General features: G+C 45.5%; 1 protein-coding gene across 1 annotated transcript in view; it reads left to right on the top strand.

Moving 5' to 3' along the window:
- Window positions 1-11,759, top strand: part of LOC107272513 — a 122,913-nt gene that overhangs the window by 45,786 nt on the left and 65,368 nt on the right. Inside the window, exon 3 of the mRNA XM_025089755.1 lies at window positions 7,173-7,226. Within this exon, the coding sequence (XP_024945523.1) occupies window positions 7,173-7,226 (54 nt within the window). The remainder of the gene's footprint in view (window positions 1-7,172; window positions 7,227-11,759) is intronic.

The following is an 11,759-nucleotide window of genomic DNA, read 5'->3' on the forward strand; positions in this document are numbered from 1 at the left end:
TTTTTTTTTTTTTTTTTTTTTTTTTTTTTTTTTTTTCAATTAATGATGGCTGCAAAAAATTTACAATTTCAAATAAATTTTTCTTCTCCCCCCTCCTCAGCCCTTTTTTTTCCTAACGAGGTCACGACAGAGGAAATGTCAGTTCGGACGATGCCAGTCCGCAGACTCCCGTCAGGAGATTCCCTGGCTGACCTCTCCACACGCTCACACGTTGAAAAGGTCAGATTCGTTTACATCAGCGCGAATATAAAGGCGGTTGTTTCATTCCGCGAAACTACGTGCCGAGGAGTATCGCGTCGCGACGCGAGGAGGACGTCCTTATCTTCCGAGGATCCGTGCGCTTACGTCATCGGTGAACTGATACGCTGAAAAAGATTTTACGACTGTGGGGATCGGGACTCGAAGGATCGCTTTGCGCAATTCTACGTGCAAAGATGTTAACTGCTCTTTACGTTTTTGTTTTGTTATAAACAATTTTACAGAACTTACGTTTACGGTCTTGTATCTTCTGTGGAATCGAGTTTACTGAATTTTTTTTTATTTTTTTTTTATTTTTTTTTTTTGTAGCCTACGATTTAAATCAGTGACCATTTCCCGCGCTCACCGTGGGACAGTTCACGTTTACACGAAACCTTACCTGCGTTGCCTGCTGCAAAAGGAGAATAACGCGAAATTGTTCTTGGGGACGATACGTTTCTTTTATTTGCATTACTTCTTACTACGTAACTCGGTCTGACCGCAAATCGAGCTGAACTACTTTCTTATCACTCTAGTGACATTTCTTGCGTCCCTAGGGACTTTTTAACGGGATTCTATCTCTACGATATCTCACGAACTTTTTATCTCTCGTTGCGGGAATCGTATATGTAAATACTTGAAAACACGAAAGTCAGTGTTAATTCATACTGGGCGGCGGTCTTTGACAAATTTTAAGGCGGATATTCACAATTGGACAAATTCAAGATTAAACCGAGTCTGGAAGGCTTTTTTTTTTAAAAAAAGAGCGACGACGACGGAGAATCGTATCGTGGCTAGTTGTGACTATAAAAAAAATAGTAGAGAAAAAAAATAGAGGATCTAATCTCAATTACGTATCTACGTGGTCCAGTTGGCGGTTACAGTTGGCGGTGGGCCACACAATCGGACGATCGAGTCGGTCACGTCGTGAGTTCCCACCGCGACACACGTGGGTCGACGTGGCTTCGCGACCTCTTGACCCCGCTGAACTTTCGGTCGAACGAGTACACGAAATGGCCAATCCCTCTTTGCCATTTATCGTAGGTACGTGGCTGACCGTTTCTCAATGCAACGTCCGTACGTCCATTAGGTGTACGAAACAGCACGGCGAGGTTAAAGGTAGAGACTTTATCGCGTGACGTGTGCGCCTCAATGTCAGAAATACAATGATTTGAGTAAAAGCGACATTGAATAACAGAATAAAAGGCGAATCTATCCTGGTATTTCTTAATGGGATTTTTTTTTTAAACTCAGAACCGACGTCATTAGCCGCCAAGTTTCACGTGTGAAGCGTTTAATTTTTCAACGGTTGAAAGCCAGCTGCGGAGTGCCTGGCTGATGGTCCCGATGCCGGGGTCATAGGTCAAAGGTCCACTACGGGTCTTCCGTACACATCCATATTAAGTGGCTCACTTTCACGTACGCTTCACCAATACATTCCACTTGACACGGCCCTGATCCCGTGGTACTCGCTGCAAAAATACTTGCGTTTCCCAGCCGCAACACTTTTAATGAACCACGCATTCACATACAGTCGCGTTACGCTCTCGCTTGCCAATTGAAATATCATTTGCGATACGATTCACCGTAAAATTAAAATAATAAAAATATTCCATAATTCACGTCTAATCTTAACAGATACCAAGATCGTTGGCCTATCTCTTCCGCGGTATAAATACCGGGACTCCATCAGATTGAGAAACCCTTCTAAAGTTAGAATTCCAAAAATATATATACAACCAGACAAAATGGTCGGTCTCAAAAAAAAAAAGTATCGTACAGTCCGTTCAAAGTACGATATATAAAAATCCCCAGATAATTTACTCCCCTGGTACACTATGGGGTTACTTCCTCCCCGTATAGAATGTCACGAGACATAAGGTGGCCTTAGCGTAAGGTCCCCCAGAGAGAGAGAGAGAGAGAGAGAGAGAGAGAGAGAGAGAGAGAGAGAAACAAAAAATACAGTCACGAAGTATACACACTATAGCTCGGTATTGTGTAGCTGCTGCGCTGGCTGACATTTGAGAGTGGGGTGGCGAGGAGGGAGTCGGGGGGAGGGGGGTCCCGGGGTTCTCCGAGGTCGAGAGGGTCATAGGTCACGGGTCGTACGGCGTAGCCCTGACCTCTGACCTACCCCCTCTCTTCCTCTGGTGCTCTCACTCTCCCTCAAGAGAGACTGGTGGAGAGACCTCCTGCCCCCTCGCCCTACCATCCGGATCCCTACCCCGTGTACGCTCCTGACTTCTTGGCCGCCTCGCTCGCTCCGTGCTCCACGACAGAACCGTCCGCTCGGTAAAAATATCAACATCGTCGCGAACCCGGTAGTTAAAAAACACAGGAACACGTGTGTCGCACGCTCAGGATCCCGTGACGTCAGTCATCCGCGTAGACGTCGCGACGCTGGTGCGTGGGATAAAGTTACCGGCCAAAGAGGCCGGCTATATACGTATGAGAAAATATGTGAATTATTGGATACGCCGGATAAATAATCTTCATCCCTGAAGAGGATGCTGAGTGATTTTCTCTATGGTTCATGAAGATACATAGGTTGGTACTGTTGTTATTTAATTTTTTTTAAATATCTGTCATACGATAACCTGCTACTACCCACTGCTCGCTGCTACTACTCCCGTCCTTCTTCCTTGCCTCTTGCTGCGCATCCTACTGGCTGCTCCTATGGAATTTGCGAGGAAGGGCTCGACCGTGCGGAACCGCGAGTTCTTTCGACTCTCCCCGAGTCGGTTGACTTCTTGACATCGGTACGTTGTGAGATAATCGTGGTATGGGGAGAGCGTCGTGTCGAAGGTCGTCGCGATGCCGCCGGCTCGTCGGGTCGCCCGGCAAATTCCACGCCGTGGAACCCCGGGGCCTGGGAAAGCTTCTCGACCTGGACTTGGGGATCTGGTCGGGAGATGAAAAAAGGCGCAGCATCCCTCTGGACCACTTTTTCACACGTGGAACAAAATTTTACGTACAGTCTCCAAGCTTTTCGTAGCGGCGTAGGTTGCCGAGAGATTGATTCTCTTAATGTGAATCTTTAGTATCACTCGGCGCGGTATAACTTTTGGAGATGATTTTTGGAAATTTTTTTTTTTTTTCGAAAAAAAAAATAATACGTGGGATAAGTCATTGGCGATGGGATATGCGTTTAGAGGTTCGTTAATCATTGAATCTCTTCCTCGGTGTTGACCTCGCGTGGGCGCGGGCCACGCGTCGCTAATTACCAGTAATCAAGTACGGTGCTGGGGCGTTATGCAAATTCGCGTTAAAGGGCATCGGGAGAAAGTGATTAGACGGAGATAGTTATATCCATTTAATACCATGGTATAAATTTCACTGGGCACGTCTAATCTCGCTAATTCATCACACCGTGGCTGTACTACGCGCTGGTCGCGTGCTGCCACCTCGGGAGGTGGGATCCGCGAAATATAGGAAATACGTTGGCAGGTAGCAAAGGGATGTAAAAAAAAAAGATGGAAAATATATATACGTATATAGATAAATAATTACTATCTTCGACCTTTCCCTTGAAATTCTATATATCCCGTGTCCGATCGGTTACGCAGTCTGCTCCATGCTTGGCTGATTAGAACAGCTACGAGCAAAGGTACCAGTCTTACCAATAGCAACCTCCAAGGCGCTGCTTCTCTTACGTCCGCAAGAAGTTCGAATCCGCGCGACGCGTTTGCGGTTCTGGTTTTATCGTGAGTTAACAGTCTGTCCCTCTCGCCCACCTTCTCGTGCCTTCCCCTCTTACCTCTACTCCTTGGAACGCCGCCTCCTTAACCTCCACCACCTTCCGGAGGTCCGCCCACAAAGCGTGCTCCTTCGTTCCTTCTGCTTCGTGCGCCGACTCCCACGCCTCGCGCACCTTTTACGAGACTTTCGTCTCCTGGGACTTGATCCTTCGATCGATTTGGGATTAGATCATCGTTATTAGGATCTACGAGTAGGCATTGATCGTTATCGATTAAATTACCGACGCGTCTCGCGACGAAGCTTGAAATAGTTTTTGCAAATTTTTTTTTGCAAATTTTTTGATTCGAACTTTTTTTTTTTTACGGAATATAAATATCCAGAATCACTCTGATATTTATTGCCCGTTTTAACAGTCGATTGAGTATCGATTAATTACATCTCATTGATACCGATGACTGATTAATAACCGATGTGAATCAAGTGGAGAAAATTCCTTCGAGGGTATGGCCATTATATATATATATGTCAAATGAGAAATATCGACTGGCAAGAGGGGAAATAGGAGTCACCGGGCACCATAAATTTAATGGCTAATGCGCAGAAAATTACTCGACGTCTTGCAGCCCCGCGTTGAATATTTGACTTTACGATCTGAATGCTGTTAGGGAGTTTCCTTCTTGGCCGATTTACACGAGAGCGACGTTTTTCCTTTTTTTCTTTCCTTTCAATATTTTTACACGTAAACATTTAAAAAGCCTCGAACCCTGGAAGGGCTGCTTTCCACGAAAAAAAAAGAGTTCTCATTACCGGCGACACGCGACAGTACTGAAAGTTTGCAATGGTAGCGACAGAAAAACTAAGTGGCCATTAAATCCTTTATCGTCTCCCAAAAACGTCATCGGATTTCCCCCTCTTTTTTTTTTGTTTTATTTAATCCAATCTCACTCGCACTTCGCATTAACCGACGTCATTAACCTTTTTCAATGCAACCATCCCCACAGCCTCGAGTCCCAATGCAAAATGGTACCAGCATGCATTAGGCCAAATGAGCGCCAAGTATGAAACCAGGTAAAAAAATTTTTACTACAAACCACGCTAAGCGGAGCCGCGCCCAGCCATGATCGTTACGCCGGCGTATAGCTGACCTTATATGCGCGAATATATTCAATATATTCAGCGAATACACTCCTATGTATACGTTGCGCCGGGTAAATGCAATAGACACTGTACCAAAGACGATGAAACTTGTAGAGAGGAAAAACTATATAAATTGAATATAGGACAACAGAGTCCCATTCACAGTCGTCCTATGTACATAGGCAGGATTAGTATTTTGTTCTTTAGCAAATCCATAGGTGTTTGAAAAATTTCAAACGTTCCCTTCTAACCATACGATATTGACGGTGTACAGACAGAAACTAATCGAGCTTATCGACTTGGCTGTTTATGTACGGCGGTCTTTGATTTAAAGTCGACAGGAGTTGTTCAGGCTTCTAGCTGGCTGTATATTTCTCTATATATATATATATATATAAATCCATAGACAGTGTGTATACCTAGAAAGAGTACCTAACAGCGACTTAAAGCTCGGGTTGGTAAATCAGCTGATCCTGGTAGCTCGCTCACCAGTCTACCGAGAGTTCAGTGAAGTTCTCAATGAGAAAAATCAGCGTAACACGCGAACGCGACGCGGGGCGTTGCGACGCTTCGATTGCCGGAGTATTATTAGAGTGCCGTCGATCGTGTCGAGTTGAGAACATAAATTCGTTCTTACGTTAGCGAACGAACCGGGGAGCCTTTTCATCGGGCGGACATACACGTGTATATATGTATATATAATTACGATAAGCCGTTTCCGTTTTTATCTACCCTGCAAAGCCTTAGGATCCTTTCGCAATTAGGGGTAAAAATGCATGCTTCGTAATAGCCGAGATATATAATTCTTTATTAACGGAGGCATCGCATTATCATACGCCGGGCAGATATATTGATATATCACCGTGAGTATATGCCGTATGTGGGATATCGCGTGTAACGCGACTGTGAATGAATGAAATAGTATCGCCGCTGTGAGATGCTATTGGAGCCAAGGCGTCAAGAGTTTATCGATCGATTATCGGAGGGACGGTTGTATGATAAAAAAAAAAAGGAGTCGAACGTTACTTCGAGAATATGATAAGTGTTACTTTGAGAATTGGATAAAACGACAGGAATATTGATTACACGTGGAATAATTATTACAGGGTTAATACGAGGCAGTGCCAAAGTCCCTTGGGCAATTAAATCGATATGCATATACATATATAAATATTGAGCGTGCGATAGGAGATAAAAAATAAAACGTCAATATAAGGAAAAAAAAGAAAAAGAAAAAAAAATGATCTCGTTCAGTAGCTGCGGCACCCCACCACGAAGAAGTTGCCCGACAGAAAAGGTTTGCGTGTTATGGAAATGCGCGCGAGGTTCGAGAGCAACGTCCAATTAAACGTGCTCAGCCCGTATGAACTTTTATTGATTTAATTATCTCGTTAAGCGGCGGGGTTAAATAAATAGAGAGAGAGAGAGAGAGGGAGAGAGAGGGGAGCAGGGTGGTTACGGTGGGAGGGGGATCGAGAAAAAAAATATTACATATAAAGCAAAAAGTCACTAGATTGCATTGCTCCCGTATTTTCCTATTGGCGCAGATCAGGTTCTGTTACCAACCTGACGGAGATGGACTTTGAAAAAAAAAAAAAAAAAATTTTTTTTTTTTTTTTTTTTTCGTATTCGTACTCTCCATCTATCTGTATCAGGTTGGTTCATCCGTTTCACTCATTGCTACCACGGTTATATTCCTACCGTGTATATACAGCTACTTCTGCTACTGGTTTGCTTGATGCTCCTTATACTCTTGCTGATCAATTACGAGAGTGGCTCTGATTTATCGGTGTATTTCTAATCAACTAGCCGCGCGACCGGGGAAGCTGTATTAGTTAACCTTGTCAGATAGGTATGCTCCGCCCGGTCGTGCATGCTAAACAGGAACGTCGTGGGTGGTGGCTGGAACCGCCGTGGTGCCAAGGATCCTCCTTTAGGATTCGTTAATCTATATATACGTATATACTGCTCCGAATAATTCACCAGATTTCCTATACGATTATTTCAATCGGATCGTTTTAGTAAAACGATAACACAGCTGTACAGTATAGATATAATATAACGCTGCTCTTCTAATACTTCCGTATCCTTTGTTTCAGGTACCGCGAGGAACAACGGATTCCTGGACAGCATCTCTGCTACTGAAAATCTTGGTGAGTGAAAAAAAATTAATTTTGCAATTTTTTTTTAACCGCACTCTCTCAAACACCGATCCCTCGCTACTTGGTGTAAGATCGGCTTTACTTGCCAGCTTGAGTTCCCTCGAATCGTGCTGCGGATGAATTGATCCCCGACCTACGATAACCGTCCCAAGAGATGTCGGATACCCTGGACCAGGATTGTCAGCGACCTAGAAGCTCTCAGTCGTATACTTGGGTACTGCTTACTGCTGTATATGTATATTTAATATATATATATGTATACGCGTAAGAGACAGAAAGCGTAACTTCTCAGCTTAGGATGGGTAGGTATACGTATAGCTGGTATACCTGTCTTGATTGAAGAATCTCAATGCTATGATGAAATTAGATCCTTTTGTCCAGCATCCTGATTGGACACGGTACCGAGCCACAGTCAGTCTGTCTGGATACCGGGTACGTACCTACTAGCCAGGCCACCCTGGGTGCTGATATTAGTTAGTTACCCCTTTGTTAGTTTCTCTTACATTCTACTGTTATTATTGTAACTCATGATTAACCCTACTCTATGCATATTACTTCTGTGCAACTGTTCCGCAATCACTGTAGATCCCGTATACGCGAAACGAAGAAGCCCTGCACGGGTATTACATTGCCTGCTAATCCTCGATTCTTCCTCGTCTAACGAGTTTATAACATGCTAATGCAATGCGCGTATCTGTCTCCACACGAGTCGTCATAGGTGATAAGAATACAGTATAGTATCATTAACGATGGACTTTAATGCAGCGCTTACAATGCACACGAGCAAGTCCTGTTTTGCCTTGACCATTATAATTGTATATATATATAACCTAGGGATATTCAGTCCTGGAGTTTTCTACGTTCCTGGTACCAATTTCCATTTTTTTTTTTTTTTCCATTTATCCAAGACACGTGGCCGTCATTTCTATTGGAACGCGAACTCGTTACGGCCGACACTCCGAGACACGATAGTTGGTCATGTACGATATTATTTACCAGACTGTCCGTACTTTGTACGTGATTTTCTAGGGAATTTTTTTTTTCCCCTTTTACTCACTAGAGAATTTATGTACCTGGATGGAGACTGAATTAAGTGCAGTCGTTGGTACGTACGATCGCAGTGACTGCTATATGGTCATTCGAGTAATAAAAAAGGCGCTCCATTTCCTTGTAGCTCAATTCTTCGCCGAGAAGGCTTTTCGTATTTTTTAAAAAAATCTTAAAGGCGGTTTTCATTTGAAAAACGACATTGTCGTTCCTTGCGGCCCGTATAGTCGCGGGTGCCTTAACGATTCGAAACCCTCCGGAGTTAACTGCCTGTAGAAGTAATAACACTCGGCAATCTAGTCCGGCAATCAATGAGTACGTGTTTATGTAAATTAAACAAGCTCCGCGCGAACGCGGCACGCAATGACTTTTTCGCTATGGATATCGATAGTAAAAGGGGGCGAGTGTGCTGGGGGTGGAAGGTGGAGGGGGGGTGCCAATGATAGCGACGATGGTGACGGCGAACGTCGACCAGGTAAATTTCTAGTCTCCATTCATCCCGATCGATACGATTAAGTCATGGGTGTGTAGCTGAACGTACGAGTAAAAAAAAGGCAGGCTGGCACTTTGAGAATGATAAATCGTTCACGTGTGCGCGATTACAACGAAAAATCCTTATCTAGCCTGTCGACGTGATTAATACGTTATCGCGATGGTAAAATAGAAAATCGTCGAATCCTTAAGGCAGAGGAACGATTTAAAAAAATATCGTAAACGTCGCTCCTGATCTTGCTCTTGGTCCTGATCCTGTTTTTCCGCACCCGGCGAAGACGCGTTTGACGCACACGCGTACGGCGCGCACATAATAAACATAATCGCGGTAGCACGACGAAGGAGGCCTTGGCCGTCTCCCTTCGGTCGTGCCCGGCACGCCCACTGCTACCACCACGGCAGCGAGAAAATATACTCGCTCGGCAATCAACGCTTTTACACCTGAGCACCGTACGCGAGATCGTAGCTTAGAGCCATTGCTCTTGGGTTAGGTTAGGTTGGGTTCATCTTGAAGTTCCGCGAGGTCCTTACCTAGAAACTCCATCTCCGCCTCCTCTCGCGTCTCGCCACTCATCTCCTATCGTCCCAATCTTTTTACTACGGTCTAACCGTACCTCATGCGCAGCCTACGTGCACCCAGCATCCTAGTTCAGAAGGTAGCCAGATCGGCAGACCCTACCGATCCTCCGTATCCTCACCGTAGAAACGACCCACCTACCCTGCATGGATTATCATTCGCTGATCTCTCGATACGCTCCCATTACTTCCACGGCTGCCGTTTGGCTTCCCTTACGCCACTGAATTCGCCAGATAGTTCAGCACCGGCTAGCCAAGCCTACCAACTACCATTTACGAGCTCAGCACTCGATCTCCTCTCGAGCAGCTTCCGCATCTTGTTGCGTAAATAGGCAAAATGGTCCAGGTCACTTCAGCCGATCCGCACAGTCATCTGGTACGTTCCAACGATGGTTCCCTGGTACCTGGACGAGGCTGTTTACGTCACTTTTTTATTAATTTTTTTTACACAGTTTTTCGAAATTTCATTATCTCAAGTGATTGTCATCCTCCTACTTACCCTACTTCACCCGTCCTGATCTCCCGACGGGGCCTGGGTTCGTATGAACTCGGTGGGCTCGCCGATCAGACTCGGGTGGGGAACCGCTCGCGGGCCCGATTCGAGAAAGGTGGAACCGGTCGATGTTTGATCGGATGCTACCAAGTCGTTACTCCGTACGTGCCAAACGGATTTGCCCCGGTGTACTCTCGTAGAGCCAGTCTCGTACGCATCGTACCGGTCTATACTTACAGCCCTAGGTGGGAGATGTGGAGCTCTCGATAATGATCCAATATACTGGTACATCCTCGTGAAGTAATTACAATGATGAGCGAACCGCTACTACCATGGGTTCCTTCCTCCCTTCCTTCCTCCACGTTCACCGGAGTCGCTCCGGATCCCAGTCTGACTACCACTTCTTCCTCTACTTATTCTTCTTCATCATCATCATCATCTTCTGTTACCTCGTTCTCTACCGCTCTCTTCTTCTTCTTTGACTCTACCTACCACTCCTGCGCCACTCGTACCGACTGCTGCTGGCTTCACCATCCGGCGGAGCAACAAGAGCAAACATCTCTGAGGTCGTCACGGGGCCACGGAGTCACGGTGGATGGATCTCGGTCCGATCCCCCGGAATTATCACGGGGCCACCGCGGGTTCACTCGGCCGGAAGTGCGTCATCACGGTACGTGAGCGCAGATAGCACCACCCGCGATAGAGGATCTTCGTTTCATCTTTTGCTCTCGGCGCGACCCGACCCTCTTCCTCCATAAGGAGCCTGAAGAAAACAGTACCCGTTCCGGTCGGTGGGATCTCCAAGGTCACGTAGCCACCTCGCAACTGCAGTTCGCTCGAAATCTCATCTGGCGTTCGCGTAAAATCGCCTGCAACAGAAATACCTCGTGAACTTGATCCTAATCGAAATGTATACGGCGGTTGTGTTCATGCGCGCTCCGTGATCTTGAAGTAGAGCTTGCCAACTGTACGCGGACGAGGCGCAAGGCGAATACTTAACGGGCGACGTGTGTATCTCGTTACCGAATGACGATAATAATAATAATTGACTTACCGAATCCATCAATTAATTTATTACTATACTCGGTGGCTCCTGGGTTCAATCTAAATTATATACCGATCTGTTACGTCAACCCAAGAACTCTCTTGTCAGAATCGACAAGGCTCGTACCCAAGTAAGACACAGAACAGATACGTATAAAAGCCTCAAGTATAATTGCCGATCGACAATACCAAGAGCGTAGGTAATGGGTTCGTTACCGATCGCGTTCATTCATCGATTTTTTGTCCCCTGGAACCTGCTGCAGCCTGCGGAGACCCGTGATAGTCTCTTAATAGAAACCAGCCCGAAGTCTGGTTAACGTTACTTTTTTGTCGCGTTCGTGGTATCGCCGCGTCGCGAACGCCACGGAACCTCGACATCGGCGACCTGACCCTCTTCCTTTCCGGTCACGATTATCTCTCGTTACAGATGATCTGGCAAGCAGCGCATCACGAAAACTTCACCGTCCGATAACCTGTCGCTCGGGAGGATCGGATCGAATCGGCATTCGATTTCTCATTGATACGAATGGCCGCGACTTAATTTTAGTTTTCAATTATTTACGTTTTATTATTTATTCGGGAGGGGGATCCGGTGGTCGCGGATCATTTTCATTCGTTCATCTAATTAATTTACGTGTATCGATTGATCTTCCGAGTGCACTCGATTTTGAGTTTTGAATATTTTATTTTATTTTGATCCGACGCCATTGTGCTAGCCTCGCAACAAGAGCACGCATATATATATATATATATATATTATACGTTATATATACGTTATATATATATATAACGTGGACGCGATGCGGTACACAGCAGTGCGGGATCGCCGAAGGCTCGCAAGGGCCTCGCAAGAAGCGAAGGTGGAGGCACTG

The sequence above is a fragment of the Cephus cinctus genome, unplaced genomic scaffold (assembly GCF_000341935.2).
Source record: "Cephus cinctus unplaced genomic scaffold, Ccin1 Ccin1_scaffold1184, whole genome shotgun sequence".
Taxonomy (NCBI): domain Eukaryota; kingdom Metazoa; phylum Arthropoda; class Insecta; order Hymenoptera; family Cephidae; genus Cephus; species Cephus cinctus.